General features: G+C 38.6%; 1 protein-coding gene across 6 annotated transcripts in view; it reads left to right on the top strand.

The window, feature by feature from the left end:
* APP (amyloid beta precursor protein) overlaps positions 1-17615 on the top strand; it is a 235378-nt gene that overhangs the window by 101184 nt on the left and 116579 nt on the right. For all 6 annotated transcript variants that reach the window (XM_006157706.2, XM_006157705.2, XM_006157701.2 and 3 more), the window contains exon 5: positions 2613-2815. In XM_006157706.2, coding sequence (XP_006157768.1) covers positions 2613-2815 — 203 coding nt within the window. The remainder of the gene's footprint in view (positions 1-2612; positions 2816-17615) is intronic.

Raw genomic sequence — 17615 nt, 5'->3', positions numbered from 1 at the left:
AGCACAAGCACCTGAGTTCCTATCACCTTTCCTAAGGATGAACTTCTCTTTATTGGTCAGAATCAACTCTGGAGTAATAGTTCTCTTCTCCTTGGGCTTGTTTTTTTCTGAACGCATTTAAATGTCGACATCTAGCAGCTCTTGTGGAGTTGGTCCAGTGAGACTTGTGGCAGTTGCTCCGGGAAGTTGAAATCCTTTCTCCCACTTTTGGATCTTTCTCCTGGATTCATTTTGTGGATCTAATCAAGGACCTTTATTTTTTCTGTCTGACCAGGTGGTGTGCCATAGAATTTTTCTCTTTGACACTTACATTCTCACCTTCATTTATCTTCTTTCAAATGCGCTTAACCATGCTGCCCTGGAGCATACACGATTTTTATAATGATATGTTAATCAATCTTTTTATTTTTGTCCAAGGCATGCCCTTCTTTTGCCATCTTAGTTTGCTGGTTATTTATTATTTGCTGACATTTGTTATTCACCATTGTGCATCAGAATAGACATTTAATGCCGTAAACACTATTTCTGGGCACCACATGGTGGTGTAGCAGTGAAATGGGATGCTCCGCAAGGCTGACCGAATGGGAAGGTTCTCAGTTTCTATTTGGAGACCTCCCTTCATGTGTGCCTATGACCAGGGGAGGGCTGAGACTGACAGTGGGTTGCTGTGTCAGGACCCTGTTGAGGGTGCTGTCTCTTTGTCTGTCGCTCTGTCTTCCTGTTTCTCTTGCTCATGGAAGAGATAAATAAACTTTAAAAAATCATTTCCGACTCTCTTCCGAATTTTTTTGTGCGTTCCTAGTTATCTGTTGTGACTGTTCTCAATATTGCTTGTACTAGTGGTTCTCAGAATATCGTCCCTGGACTTCCAGCCTCAGTATTGCCTGGGAACTTGAAAGAAATGCAGATTCTCAGCCCTGTCCCAGATCTGCTGATTCAGAGACTCAGTGGAGTGGTGCCTGGTGATCTGTTTTTGGTTTGCTAGAGGGTGTGTGCACTTACTGGAAAGAGACAGGGAAAATGAGAAATCACACCTAGGGGGGATAGCCATACTGTAGTCACTTCTCCTCTAGTCTCCTCTCAGGATTTTGGTCATACACACACATGAAGCTGCTGTGATTTTGAAGCCAGTGGGTCTGGGACTCTAACCATGTCCTATAGGATCCAGTGCTTTAACTTCCACACTATCTGCTGGCTCTGATCTATGTTTTAAAAAGCCTTCCAGGGGCCGCAGGTGGCGTGGTGATTAAGAACACTGGGCTTCCACAAGGTCGACTGCAGTTCAAGTCCCAGACCTGGTGGCTTGCTTTCTCTCTCTGCCCCTATCTTGCTCTGTCCCTCTCTGGTCAAATTAAAACAAATAAATAAATAAGGTTAAGTAAAATAATTCTTTAAAAAAAAATTAAAAGCCTCCCAACTGATTTCTGATGCTTGCTAGCATCTTAGAACCACGGCAAAGTCTTATACTAACCAAAACATGAGCATTTAGCAAGGATAGAGGGCTCAGCTGACTGGTTGGAAAAGGCACCTCTGATCATAGTTTATTTAAACCAATTCCTTCTTCTACCCCTGTGTCCAGCTTAAACTTTCAATGCAGTCTTTGAAGCAACTTCCAGCTACACTTACTGAGTATCTACTGTTATGTAGTTGTTGTGTGGTTCATTCATATACATTGTATGAAACAATTTCTATAATATAGTAAATTCTGTATTAGTAATCTCTCACCCCCTCTTTTTGTTAAGTTTTATTTTCTTAGAGCAGTTTTAGATTTACAGAGAAATCAAGTGAAAAAAAAATAAAAAATACCCTTTGGTTTATCCATACCCCTCCCCCCATGTTTCCCATTATTGATATTTTACCTTCGTGTGGAACCAGCAGATAGTGTAATGGTTGTTGTTGGATTCCCACATGGCTGACTGCCATTCAAGTCCTAGAACCAGTGGCCTCACTCTCTGTATCGCTGTTTGTCTCTCCAGCAAGTGCATGTGCCCTATAGCAAAAAATCTCTCTTAAAAAATATATTTTGCCTTTGTATTGTACACTTTTTACAATTTTTATTCACTTATTTTAGTAAGGCAGGTCTCACTATGTTGCCCAGTCTGGCCTTGAACTGTTGATTGTCCTGCCTCAGCCTACTGAGTAGCTGAGATTACAAAACCCAGCATTATTAAGCAGTGTTCATATTTCAAATTAGAGTCCTATTTTTGTGTTGAACATCCTATGGTTCTGATAAGTGCAGAAGACTGAGCATCTGTTAATACAGTGCCATACCAAGTAGTTTACTTATATATCTCTTCCTCTGTTCCCCTGAACCCCAGGCAGTTACTCATCTTTTTGTAGTGTCCATAATTTTGTCTTTTCTAGAATGTCATATGTAGTGGAATCATGAGGCTCACCTTTAGCAACTGTGTAAACTAAGAGAGGCTGCGCCCAAGGGTAGACTGTTTGGCAGACCTGCCGAGTTGGGATTCATGTTTAGACCTGTTGGATTCAAGCTCTGTCTTTTTTCTTCAGTATCATATTTCCTCTAAAATTACCAAAAGTCCTTGTTGATTATTTTTTTCCCTTTCCTGAAATTTGCTTAATTGACTTATTTATATGTTCTTTTACAGTGAAGACAAAGTGGTAGAAGTAGCAGAAGAGGAGGAAGTAGCTGATGTTGAAGAAGAAGAAGCTGATGATGAAGAGGACGATGAAGATGGCGATGAGGCTGAGGAAGAGGCTGAGGAACCCTATGAAGAGGCAACTGAAAGGACCACCAGCATCGCCACCACTACCACCACCACCACAGAGTCTGTGGAAGAGGTGGTTCGAGGTAATCCACTGTTTGCTTGTGTTTTATTTTTATCTCCTGGGGAAAAGAAAGCATCATATCAGAATTTTATATTTCTGTTCACCCTACTACCTCCACCTCCCCTAACCAAAAGAAAAACAAAATTTTTTTCAAGGTAACAAAGCTTCTTATACTTGTTGATTTTTTGTTAGTTTAGCTAGCAGTCCAACCACTAATTTCAAATAATGTGAAATGCTAATTTCTTTTATGCCTTATGCACATTACTTGACAAATCCTAAATTGTTCTATAAGGCTTCACCCAATTGGAGTCATCTCATTTAACAAATATAGAGTTAGGCCACCTCTTTGGTATCCCTTGGCTGTGGCTATATTAATACATGGGATGGGCTACTGCCACTTTCACCTCCTGGACCATGAGATCCTCAAGGGGCAGGACTGGATTTTCCTATGTATCATGAAGTGTCTGGTTCATACCATGTTTGTCTTTGTCTTTTTTTTTTTTAATTTTAATTATGATGGTCTTCATTTACAACTTTATTGGCAAAAAAGAGGGAGAACTTTGATATTCACATTGTCTTGCTACAGAATGGAACTTGGATCATGTGTGTTGCATTTACATTGTTTTACTGGAGCTTGTGACTGTGTCTTCTCCAAGTAGATGTGTAGTGTTAATATCTTAGACTTTTAATTAATTCCAGTGAATGAATGTTCCTGTTGAGAATGTTGTGAGCTAAATGAACTAAAAATTACTTTCTTCTTGTCTCCACGAAATAAAAAAGCATTCAGTTTATATTAAATAAACAAATATGATAGCATCCAGTAGATTATTGGGTCAAGTTTCTTAAAGGGTATATATTTGTTTTACAGATAATAAATGATGTTTCTAGAGCCAGATAGAATGATATAGGGTCATTGAATTTTAATGTACTGCAAATACTTTTTTAAAGTCCACCCACAAATGTTATAATAGTATGAAACTTCCTCTCACTTTGTACTAAGGATAATGCTTTCTGCTCTGTGATGATACTGGAGCTTAAAATGGGCATCTTTCTGTGCCACAGATACAGTCCTAATTATCAATGTAGTATCTCCTTCTCTTCATTTCATTTTATTTATTATATAATTTAATTATTATAAATTTATTTATAAATTATTGAGGGATAATTAATATATGCAATTAACTCATCTTTAAGTATGTAATTCAGTGGCTTTAGTAAACTTACCAAATTCTGCAAATCAAATACATTGATTTTTATCAGTGGGATCATATAGTATTTAGTCTTTCTTATGTGGCTTTTTTCAACTTAACACGGTACTTTTAAGGTCCTACATTTCTTTAACTTGTGGCTTTTAAAACAAAGATTAATCTGAATTAAAAACTAAGAGTTACCTTAAAATCCATTGTGAAAATATTACACATCATAACAAGAAACATGGAATATAAGTGAGATTGTTTAGCTTCATCGCTCCCTACTTAATGACAGCTTCTCATTTGTTTTTAGCAGTAAGTGAACATGCGAGTAAATGCGTATTTACCACCATTTTTTGATTACCCAAGGCACCTCTTTTTCCAGAGTAGTTTTCATATTTATCTTAGGGCCAGCTATGGCAGATCTGGTCAAATGAACTTGTTAGCCTCCATTTCCCCACAGGGAAAGATAGATTTTTCCAGACTACTCCCTGAAACTAAACAAAGTATGTCTACAGATTATAGTGGCTAGTATTCTACAGTGCAGCTGAAGTTCTGGTGATCGCCATCAAGATAGTTGTTTATATAAAATTTAATGTTCATTTATTCAACACTAGTATTTGGTGTACCAGTTTGCTAAAAGTCGTTCTGCTAGGTTGAGTAAAATATACAATCACACACAGGCTAGCTAACCCTTGTGGATGATAAAATCTAGTAGGAAGTAGAATTCAGGGAATTCAAAGTCTTCTATGTTGTAAGAAATGGGAGTACAGAGCCTGCCTTGAAGAATAACTTCTGGATTGGTTAGAGAAGGTTCCATGGAATACATGACATTTGTACTAGACCTGGAAGTGTGGACTGGTGGTGTGTCTACTGATGGGTATTGTTGCAGAATTCATTAGAGTGAGTAGGAACTGCAGAATGAATATGATGCCGAGGAAGATACATGGCTTGAGAGACAAGATCAGTCCCCTTTAAGCTGAAGCCAATTTCTTACCCTAAGAGAGTTAGAGGAAATTAAGTTGGGGCCAAAATTTAGAAACCTTCAATCCCAGGTTGGTTACTTTGAACATTAACTGATCCAGGACTTATTATGTATCACAGATTTTTATTGTAGCAGGTGTAGAGATTTTACTTTGATGTTAGTGATGTAGCAATGACAAGTGAGCGACCAACAGCTGGTGTAATTGCTGTGACACTGGACTCCCATGTAGTCAACTGCGTTTCAAATCCTGGACCCAGTGGCCTAGGCTCACGCCAGGCGCGGGTGCCTGCGTGGCCAAGATCCCAAGAGGAGAATGGAGAAGGAATTGCGGCCTGCCCATCCCCCCTGGAGGGTGATTTCTCGCTTTCTGTCTCTCTGTCTCTCTCTGTCTTTCTGGCGAGTGCACTCACCCTATAGCAAAAACCTCTCCAAAAAAGGAGATGACAAATAAACAAGGAATGATGTAATTCAAGTAGCACAAATTAGAGGACGCCATATAAATTTATGTCCATATTTCAGAACAAGAAAAATTCTCTCGAGATAATGTGGTATTGTTATCTTCTGAATTAGTCTGTTTTTTTTTTTTCACTTCAGTTTTCATACAGCATTTTCAGAGATTAAGATGTAATATACAGAGGACATATGTGTTATAATATTTTCTACGGAAAGACAAAGGCAGTTAAGAGAATTTTAAAAAGAAATCTCCAGACTAAGGGTAAAAAAGAAATTAACCTTAAAAGGTAACAAGTTAGGACTATTCCTGTAGCTTAGTGGTTAAGGAAACCAGATCCCACATTGCTGGCTGCAGTTCAAGCCCCAGCTATAGGGGACTTGAAAAACACATCAGGGGTTTGCTTGCGAGTCCCAAATCCCAGCCTGATGGAGACAGGGAGTCATGACCATGCTCCATTGGTAGGTTCTTGCTCTGTCTGGCAAGTGCACATGCCTTCCGTCAATTTGGGAAAAAAATTAGTTAATAATTTTGCTGTCAAGAGAAGCAATAAAAACAACCCTCTAAAAACATACCTGGTTACTTACAGGTGCCAACTGTTAATACCAAAAATAGAAGAGCCTTTAATGCAGATGAAGCCATTTTATCTCAGATTCCTGAAGTGGAGAAAAGCTGAAAGTGAGACAGGTCATTTAGGAAAAAGGACTAAACAGAAACATGTTAGTGTGTTGTGTTCATGTGAGGTAGTTATTTGTATTCCTAGCTAATTCCAATAAAGAAGTTGAAGGGTTTTTTGTTTGTTTGTTTTTGCTTTTTTATGCCAGAGGATACATATACACCTGTGCATGCATGTGAGCAAGAGAGAGAGAAAGAACTCCCCTGAGCGGGGGTTAGTCATGCTGCAATCCGTCTTGCTCCAGGTCTCCATCCTGTCAGGATCCTGGGTGCACATGTACATGTCCTGTGTGTTTTTCAAGCTGATTGGACCAGGACTCAAACCCCATTTGACAGTGTAGGATCCTATTTTCTCAGCACGGTGCCTACACAGTGCAGTGGGACTGACACAAGAAGCTGAAATTGTAGATGGTAACAGTTAATGATTCAACTATATAGGGCCCTTTTCTTCCACATCACTGGTGCAGAAAGCACCTTGTGGCTTTTCCCTAATTGAGAGTAGTGGCAATGCCATAGGTGATCACTCACTTTGTAAAACTCTAATTAAAAGTAGCTTGCTTCTGTGCTGAAAAGAAAAATAGAAATGACTTGCAAAGGAGAGATAGTAACAGGGGCTTACCATCTTATTTTCACTGTCAGTTTTCCCACAACTGAAAAAAAAATGTGATTTACAACCATTCTTCAGGTAAAATTGTTTCATCACTACCAACCTATTGCTACTAATACCAACCCTTAATGGGCTTCACAAAAAAAACTCGATTCTTTTGTAACCCATTAAAATTTGAAAGAAATAGAAGCAAGAAAAATAGAAGACATTTCAGCATGCTCATAACATTTTCTGCCAAATTGTGTTATAATCAATGATACCAGAGTGGTAGCTGTCTGTTCTAGATTACCAATTCCAGAGGAAAAGTTGAAAGTGAGCATACTCTTATAAAATCTACCTAGCTTTAGGGTTTATTTTATCTTTGGTTGTTAGAGGAACTTAAGTATTGATTTAGTGGAATAAAGCCATTACCAATTTGAGTAAGACAACAGTATATGTAGACACTTACTTCTAATCAAGAAGGGATTACACATTATAAACCTAAGATGTCAGGGTAATTTCTGACTGAGCCATGAATTCTAAACTCTGATTAAACATGGGTATTGCAGTAAATAAAATCATATTTGATTTAATGGCCAATTTTGCCTGTCCATGGTAACTCTTTTTTTTTTCTTGTGTTCGCTTATCTCATTATGTCCCTGCTGATCACTAACACTGTTTGCAGCTGTGGAAGGTATAATGGGGCAGAGCAGGCATGGTTTCGCCTGCTGGGAGATTGTGGCAGATCCCAGTTGGAATTCTTTGTTGTAGATATAAGTTTCAGGGATCACCATTCCCCTTGCCCTTTAAGGCAGGGATTCTGTCATTTAATCCTTGTAACTACGCTGTGTGGTACAAATTTTGTTTCTGCCATTGAAAGCTATGACAACTAAGGCCCAGAGCAATTGCTTTTCCAATTCCCTAGGGTCACATGCATGGCAAGTGAGGAAGCCAAGCTTTGGATCCAGATGGGCCAGGGTAATTCTGCTACACTAATGTCCAGATTACACTGTTACTTTTCTTTATAAATTCACACTACTTCAGTGTAATCCATCTTCTCTTATGAATGCATTCCTTTGCTACAATCATATGTTTGTCCTGCTGTTTTAGCACACTGAGCATTTCCAGAATTTCAGACTTCTTATTTACATAGTAGTAATGATCAGAGGTTGGCAGACAATGGACCATGAGCCAAAAATGAGTAGTTTCCTGGTGTGTGTGTGTGTGTGTGTGTGTGTGTGTGTGTGTGTGTTTAAAGACAAGCCAGTTCTGTTTATTTACATATCATCTACAGCTGCATTTGGGCTACAGAAGCAGAACTATGTAGTTGCAAAAGAGATCATGTGGCCTGTAAAACTGAAAACATTGACCATCTGGCCTTTACAGGAATTTTTTTCTAACCGTGATATTGATCATAGGAAGAATACTATGATGTTTGTTATATTTCAGATACTACCATATTAGTTTCCTCTATATGTGTGTGTGTATGTGTGTGTGTGTGTGTGTGTGTGTGTGTGTGTGTGTGTGTATGTGTTTATGGTTAGAAGCAGACTACTCTAGTGTTTAAAAGAAAATCTTAAATTTTACAACGTTGGGCCAGTTGAGTAACCCATTTTTCATATGTGTAGTGTACATGTTAATATGGCTGTGAGTGTTGTGAGATATTGATGTTAAGCTGTAGATATTGATGTTAAGCACTTCCCATAATGCCTTGCAAATGCTCAGTTTGTTTTACAAGCATGTGCTGACCAGATTTGAGGCCTACAACCTACTCACTGTGCAAATTTGTATACATCAAATAACCTTTAATCCTCATTGCTTCTGTCTATAACATGAAAATCAATCATACCTACCTACTATTTAACTATTTTCCTGGGGAATACACTAAGTAATCCATGGGAAACACTTAGCAGAGTTTCTGGCAGACAGTGAGTACTCAATTAACTTTAGCTGCTGTGGTCCATTGTGGTTATAATCATCAATCCCGTCCCCTATTTCTGAACATCAAAGAACTAGTGTTTACTACTAATTAGGAATTGCAAAGTTAAGCTAGCAGATTAACTTTTTAAATTATAAAAAGCATAAGTGGGATGTGTCCATTATTTACTGGTGTAAACATGCAGGTAAATATAGATGACATCTCATTAAGATTCAAAAACATGGGACCAGCAGATGGTGTAATACTTACGTTGCTGGACTCCCACGGACGTTGCTTGCCCTGGATCAGGTGACTGACCTTGTGGAATTACATTATTGTTTACCTCTTTCTAGTGATCATGAATCTAGGAAAAGTACCATTTGACTTACTCCCATACCTCCCACCAACATCTATTTGGTGCATCCAGGTGTCCAGCATTGCATTGGTTGCTGGGGGCAGAGTAATGAATGAGGCTTGCTCAGGTTGCTCCCAGTCATCCCTGCACAGTCCTTGCAGGGAGGAGTCAGTCCAGCATCGAAGAAGGAAAGTGCTCGGCCTGAGGAAGTTTATATCTAATGCATTGTGGAGAAGATGGCATTTGAGTGATTGTAAAGGATGAATAGGGATTTACCAGGTGATAGAGCACTAAATAGAGTGTATCTAATAAGTATTATAAATAGATCAGGACAGCTTGCATTGATCTCAGGGTAGAAGAAGCCAATTCTCATGTCTCTGTTGTTAGCTGTTTGTAACAGACTTGACTCTTACAAGGTACCTATGATTCAGTAATGGGATGCTTCCTTATCATTCATATTCATCTCTTCACAAAATTTGGGGTAAACTATGAGCTCGACTTGCTGTGACCATGAAGATGGCTCACATACTGGAGTCTGAGGCGCCTCCCAGTAGTGGTGTGCTGCACAAAAAGGAAAAGAAAGCTCCACGGAGTGTTTGGGAACAGGGCTAGGGGATAATGGCTCCTCCTTTAAAAGCAAGCCTCAGGCTTTACGTCCCTGTCTCATACTCCTATTCCTGGACCAGGATGTAGCATCCTTTCTAATGATGAATAAACTGGTGTCATCACTGACCAGAGATGTGACAGGTGGCAGCCTGTTATTTTGTGCCCTGTGGCATAGCAGCCATTGATTGAAGGTCTTTGATACATGCTTTTGATGGAGGCAGAGTGAAGCATGGCATTGACAGGTGTCTTTTCATGTAGTTTAACTGTCCTGATGTAAAAAGCCCACTCTGATAATTAGGTTGCGTGGAAGTGTGTGTGTGTGTGTGTGTGTGTGTGTGTGTGTACCCAATCTTCTGTTTCTTAGAAACAGTGTTTTTGAGATATAATTCACTTGTCATAAAGTGTAGGATTCAGTGGTTTAGCATATTCACAAAGATCTGTGTTGCCATCGAAGTAATTATGTTTTCGAACTTGGCTTTGCTTATAGTTTTACATAGCTAGTAGTGTTTTCCTATTTTTCACCTTCCATTTCTGCACTGTTTTATTTGTGTCGAGGTTCTTTAATTCAGTGTTAGAATAACAGGCAATGAGCTAAAGAGATTTTAATGCAGTTATAGTTAGATTTCATACAAATGTGATAAATACACACTTACTACGATAAAAGCAAGTATTTGATATGAACATATAATGTAGCCTAGTATATATTTAAGAGACTGAAAGCAATGTGAAGTGTTGACTTTAAATATTGAATGTGCATATTTGCTTGTAGGCAGTGGGATAGGTAAGCTGCCTTCCTGTCTTTGTTCTTTTTTCTTCTAAAAGAAACTCATTGTCCCTGGTACACTGTTATAAGATCACAAATGGTGATTACCATTGTAGTGTACCCTGAGACACCGCTGTTCTCAGCTGGACTCTGCTGGTTCTTTCCTGTGGAGATTGTGACAAGAGGCCCATTAGCACGGAGGGGCGGACACGTGCAGTATCCTCCAGAAAAGGACACGAAGCAGCAGGACCGGCCCTCTAAGCCCTGACTCACATCTAGAAGCATCTTTGTTTTGCAAGGAAAGAAATGCCAACTAATGCTTTCTTACAGAGAAATGGGATAAGGAATTGCATTTTAATTCCACTGATCGTGCCTTAATTTTATCTTGGCTTTCTTTATTATTTTTTTTCCAAATAAACATAAAAGCTCTGCTATTTTTAATGTTCTGGCATATGATAGTAATGATGTCACTTGAATTCATGTTTCTGAGAAATCTTGGTGTTTTCATAGACTTAAATAGAAGAGAATTATTATCTTGGTATTGGATTTAAGGCAGAAGTACTTAAACTGTTTTAATGTTGCTTAAGACAAGACAGAACTTCAGAGTAAAACAAATAAGAATAAAAAATCTGTTAAGTTTTTGAGATGTAGATGTGTATCTAAGAATTCTGCCAATTTATGTTGTATCACTCTTTTCCTAAATAGATATGATCTTCTTTTAGTAAGTTAAAACCCATGCAACTTTTACTAATTTCCCTACTCTGGTTATTTTAGAAAGTGACTGAATCTTGTGCCTGTAGTTTTGACATTTTAACTGCCTTTAGAAGATATGGCTGGGGGCCATTAGATAAAGTGGTGGTTAAAGGCGCTGGACTCCCACCTGGCCAACTGTGGGTCAAGTCCCAGACCTGGTGGCTTTCTCTCTCTCTCTTTCTTTCTTTCTCTCTCTGTCTCTGTGTAACTCTCTGGTCAAATTAAAATAAATAATAAAATAATTCTTAAAAAAAACCCTTAGGGACCAGCAGATGGTATGATGGTTAAGGGCACTGGACTCCCACATGGCCGACCATGGTTCAGGTCCTCGACCTGGTGGCTTGCTTTCTCTCTCTGTCCCTCTATGGTCAAATTAAAATAAATAAATAAATAAATAAATGCATGAATGAATGTGTGTATGTTAAATAAAATAATTATTTAAAAAAATTTTACAAGAGATATGGCTGATCACTGTGATTATCAAACTTTAATATTCATTCAGTCACCCACGACTTTTTTTATACGCAAGTCCTGGGTCTGTAAGTGAGGAGCAGGACCTGAGTTCCAGATGTTTCTGACTTTGTTGGTCCATGGTCTGTACACTAAAAAGTAGAGTCTAGTAATATCTTCTGCCCCCCGTGTTGTGTAGATTTAGGGTATTGAGGCAGAAGATAAGGAAAACCATTCTTATCTATGATGTTATTACTCATAATACATAAAGAAATGTGAGCGAGTCATGAGATGCCTATCTACTGAGCATTTTTGTTTATTTGTTCCGTAATTCAATCCCCAAGACCAAGGAAACTAAAAACTTAAACCGTCCTCTGCATCTATAACTGTTACTGGTTTCACTTGTTTCCTTGTCTCCTCTCATTGATGTGACTTAGCCAAATTCTTTTTTTTTTTTTTTTGGAGAGATTTTTGCTATCGGGGGCGTGCGCTCGCCAGACAGAGACAGAGAGACAGAAAGCGAGAAATCACCCCCCGGGGGGGATGGCCACGCCGCAATCCCCTCTCCTCCATTGTCCTCTCGAGATCTTGGGCACGCACGCACACGCGCCTGGCGTGAGTTTAAGCCACCGGGTCCAGGACTCGAACCATGGTCGACTACATGGGAGTCCAGCGACATAGCCATTACACTAACTGCTGGTCCCTTGTTTTCTTGGAGAGAGCCAATTTCTCACCATTCCCCCTGCCTCCCATTAAATAAGAAAAATCGCTCCCCTTTTCTTTCTTTTTTTTTAAAAATTTATTATTATTTTTTATCGTAGCGCATGCTCATGCCCAAAAGAGGGAAAGGCCATCACAGAAGTCCCCTTACCCTAACATTCTGTAGAGCTTATCAAGATCTTGGGTGTCTGTCCATGCACCCAGCGTGTTCCAGACTGACCAGAGATTGGAACCCATAGCTGGCCATCTGACTTGCAGAGTTTAGTACATTATCAACCGTGTCTCCAAGGTGGGACACCTCTATTTTCCAGTATAGGAAATGCTACCTTTTTCAGAATTTTTAGCTTCTTATGAATACACTGTTACACTTCAGACTAACCACATAACCCAATGAAGAACAAATTTGTTCTCATAACAGGAAACAAAGCTTGAGGAGAAATTGTAGTGGTGTCCTTTTGTGAATGCTCACTATCAGTGCTAACATAGGAGTGCTAATTAGTCTAAATACTTTACAAGTAAACCCCCTCCAGGTGGCATTTTATAAATAACCTTTCATCATTGAGAGATTCGAGAATTGGGTCAGGTATAATTGGAATGACAGATGTATTAGATAGCCTTAGAGAATTAACACAATTCAGTGAAAAGGCTAGCCAACTGCAGATATCTTCTAGAGACTTCCGTGACAAATTAGCACTCGTCATCTCTCCCTGAGTCAGTGGTTTCATTGCCATGCACAGCTGTTTGCATCATTTGTTTGTCTTTCAATCCATATTTGGAGCTTAAGTGAGATTTGTCATAAGACTTTAGTTCAAGCTTGCTAGCCTAATTTTACATGATTCTATTTAGTGCAATATGATTGCTATGTAATAAATATTTGATCGTTTATTGTCCTGATCAGAGTAATTTTCTAGACATATTTTTCTTGTTGTTGACTACTTGCTAATATATGCAAGTGCATGATAAGTGCCCTTTTTTTTATTAAAAGTACATGGTTGGAAACCAGCAGATGGTATAATGGTTTTGTTGCTGGACTTCCATGTAGTCGACCACAGTTCATGTCCTGGATCTGATGGCTTAAACCTCACGCTGGGCACGTGTGTGTATGCCCAAGATCCAGAGAGAAGAATGGAGAAGGGACTCCACTGTGGCCGTCCCCCGGAGGGGTGATTTCTCACTTTCTGTCTTTCTGTCTCTCTCTGTCTGTTCTGGTGAGTGCACATGCCTATAGCAAAAATCTCTCTCTCTAAAAAAAAGTACATGGTTTTAGCATTGGGAAAAAACACTTTGTTTTTGTTTTTTAAATTTTGCTGGAGAGAATATGTGCTCACCAGAGAGAGAAGAAAGAGCTAGTGAGAAAGGACCCCCATGGAAAATGGCTATGCTATAATCCTTTCTCCTCCTTTTCAGGACTTTTGGCTCACATGCACACATGCTTTATGTGTTTTTCAAGTTCCCGAGTTTGGGACTTGAACTGCACAGTTGCCATGTCGGATTCAGCTGCCTTAACTATCACACTGCCAATAGCTGACCTGAGAAAAACACATCCTTATAAAATAACATGTTTCCTAGTGTGTTGACTATTAAAATGTTTTCTTTTATAAATATCAAATATAAATTTGTCTGCTCTTCGACAAAATAATTTTGGTTCTAGTAACAGGCTCAGGAAGCATCCTCATATAGTAGAATTGCAGCAATAATCAGGCTAAAAAACGTTGTTTTAAACTATACTGAAGTCAGCCTTTAATTAACAGATTTAGTGATGAGAGAGAAATTAAAATATATTTGAAATATTGAAGTTAGATATGCTTAGAGTATTTTAATACTGATGTCTTACTGTCATTTTATTTCACTGGTGATTTATTACAAAAGCAAACTGTGTGTCTTCTTACATTTGTCCTTTCTAGTTAGTATTTTATTTAAAGCTAATTATTTGCTATTTAGTTTGTTTCAAAAGAAAGCATACATTTGAAAGTGAACATTTTTGTGCCCATTCAAGTTGCTAGTTTCAAAACTGCCTTCACGCAGAATGTGTTTCAACAGTGTAAAATCAGCTTTGTAATTGTGGTTGACCACAAAACATTTTGCTCCAATTTGAAATATCTATTCAGAGATTAATTTTTTGTGGTCAAGTATTTTTTTAACACATAATTACATCATCCTTTTATATAATGCATAGAGCTCTAGCTTTGCTTCTGTGCTGTGCGTGCATTATATTGATTTTTAGAAAAGAGAATTTAATGTGGAAACCAGCACAAATCTTAGCAATGGCCTTTCGCACAAAGATATAAAATGCATGAAGTCGGTTAGAAGCACAGAAACTCTTTTATACTCCTTTATATACGCTACCATTTTATTGTGTTTTAAGTGCTTTTTTGACTTGAAGGGTGAATAACACTATTATAAAGGAAAAGGCCAGTGTTCCTTACCAGCAGAATTTAGCTAACTAAATATTAGAAAACCTGTTTGTGATCTGCAAAGTTTAAGAAATTAAATATAAGTGAGCGAGGGGTGTCTTTTCTGAGGTGGTCATGTGTCTGTGTCTGTGCTTCTAACTTGACACGTTCTTTTGGAGAAACAGCCCTGTTTCTATTACTCTGGGTAATTTATTCCTGATTAGCTGTAATATTTACAGTAAATAGAAATGAAGGTGAATTGGAATTTCAAAAAAAGTTTTGTAAATGATTTTTAAATGTTAGTGTTGTCATTTATTATTTTAGATTTTGTGAAGAGTGGAGAAAAATAAAACTGGAGTATCGTTATACTTCACTGGTGGTATAGGAAAATGATAACATATTGCAGGAATAGATTACAGTGACATTTTGGCTCTAGACTAGGAGATTTTGCCTTTATCGGAAGTAAACAATTATTAGCAGGTCAGACACAAGGGTAAACACCTATGATGGATCTCTTTGGAACATCATTTCTGAATTTAACCTATAATCACCCAAAATTTTTAGTAAATAGAATTCATAAAGACAAGTTTCTTGCATCCACATAGCTTTGAAGTACATTCCACATAGCTTTGATGTACATTCTGGGACCTATGGCAGAGAAGTATCAGAAGACACACATTTGGGACCAGCAGTTGGTGTAATGGCTATGTCGCTGGACTCCCATGTAGTCGACCACGGTTCGAGTCCCAGCCTCAGTGGCTTAAACTCATGCCAGGCGCATGTGCGTGCGTGCCCAAGATCCTGAGAGGAGAATGGAGGAGAAGGGATTGCGGCGTGGCCATCCCCCCGATTTCTCGCTTTTTGCCTCTCTGTCTCTCTTTCTGGTGAGCACATACACTGTATAGCAAAAACCTCTCAAAAAAAATAAAAAAGACACACATTTAATCCTCTAAGGCAACTCACGTTTGATGCTAAACTGTAAGGATTGTCATGTATCATTGAGGCAAGTTGAGCGTCACTGCCAGTTTCCTATGAATTAGGGCCATGCTATGGAATGGATGAATTCTGTGCATCTCTTGTTCTCAGGGACCACTGTTGCCTTGTAGTCTTGTGGAATTAATGCCACCCAAAGTTGAGATTAATATGAATTTTTATGTCTTAGAAACATGAAGGAGCATGTGACGTGAATGACTGGTGAGGGAGATACTGAGAAGTAAGAAAAATCCAACCTGTAGATGTTTTCATACCTGAGAGAGAGAAGATAAGGTCCAGGAGTGGAGACTTGGCAGCTATGGTTCGCAGGACCCATACATCAGTGACATGGCCTTTAGCTCTGCAGTACAGAACTTCTTTGTCAGTAAGATACAGGTGATGATGTCTCCAAAATCAATTGACCTTTCATAAGTTAGAGTGTCAGTCCTTTAAATTGGGGGATAAAAAAAATTACCAAGTAGTTGGGCTATTAATGTTAACAGGTTGACTGATTTTCATCCTACAAAGATTACTATACAGAAAGCCAATTAAAGAGACATGCTTGGGCAACATGGATCTTCACAGTAGCATTATTGGATGGATGACCTAAATGATGGGTGATGTTAATCTCCTGGAGCTTGATATTTTCTCTGAAAACCATCCAGAGAGAGGCAGAAGTACCTTAGAAGTCTGTTACTTGAGACATTTCTCTGTAGTGTTGGATACTCTCTTTTTGAGTTCAGGGCTGTCTTCTATTAACATCATTATGATGGCAGCAGCTTCTGGATTAGCCATCATCTCATTGCATTAATTGAAAAAGCAATGTGGGGCTAGCTTCGTGGCCTGGTGGTTGAGGTGGCCAGATCCCTCATGGCCAACCACACAGTTCAAGTCTTAGAACTGGTGGCTTGAGAAACACACCAGGTGTGTATGTGTGAATGCCCAAAATCCCAAAAGGAGGGAGAAATAGAGGAAAAGGGATTGCGGAGTGACCATTCCCTTTAAGGTTACTTCACTTTCTCTCTCTCAGTTTCTCTCTGGCGGGCATACACTCTCGCTAGCAAAAGAAGGGTGGGAGAGGAGAGGAGAGAGAGCGAGGAAGGAAGGAAGGGCAGGCAATATGTGTGGAAAGTGAAATGATAGTTGAAAAATGAAATGGTAGTCGCCCCTTACATTGGCATTGTGACTCTTGGTCTTTTATTGATTAGAATCAATATTTCTACTTTGGAACCTCTGGGTTATACTTGGTTCTTTATTTTTTAGTACAAAGGTGCTTTTCCTGTGGCATGTTCTTAAAACTAAAAAAAAAGACAAGATGCCTGTGTATGCTAAGCCAACGCAGGCTCTGTACGCTGAGCAAGGTCAGGCTGTAGACCCAGAGGGAGAACTGAGGCTAATTTTCTACTTCGAATAAAAATGGGATGTACATGGAGGTTCTCATTCTAATTGTAATTAACTTTATAAATGGAACTGGATGGGTTACTACACTTTGACTCCATCAGGGATTTTGAAACTGATTTCAGGGAGCATGGCAAGAGATATGGACAAGATGTGTTTTAATGTAAAGTAACGCATGGTATGTGTTAATAAATTGGAGCGGGTAGACTATGCCTTATTGTTTGAAGCATTACTGTCCAGGGATGTGATTACTAAACAAAAGAAAGTGATCTTAAACTGGAGTTAATGATCAACTGTAAATCACGTTTACAGACACAGTCAGTGGACATGCTGGATCTCTCCAAAAATTGTAAAACTTTCAAAATAGGAAAGGTCTTCAAGAAGCTAATGGAAAAATACATATGATGAAAAAAAAAATCTATGCATGTATTTAAAACATTTTTTACATCAAAATAAACTTATACTTGCATTTCATTTTTTCTGCAAGCCTTTTGAAATCCTGTCCTATGTGTAATTAATTTTATATTCAAGTGGAGGCAATCATTTATTAAAGAAAATAGGCAAATGTTTGTGAGACCTTAATCTTCAAATCTTAGCCAGAATAGTC

This window comes from Tupaia chinensis, unplaced genomic scaffold (assembly GCF_000334495.1).
Source record: "Tupaia chinensis unplaced genomic scaffold, TupChi_1.0 Scaffold000557_1, whole genome shotgun sequence".
Lineage (NCBI taxonomy): Eukaryota > Metazoa > Chordata > Mammalia > Scandentia > Tupaiidae > Tupaia > Tupaia belangeri.
The sequence above is the reverse complement of the archived record's forward strand: the minus strand, read 5'-3'. Positions and strand labels throughout refer to the sequence as shown.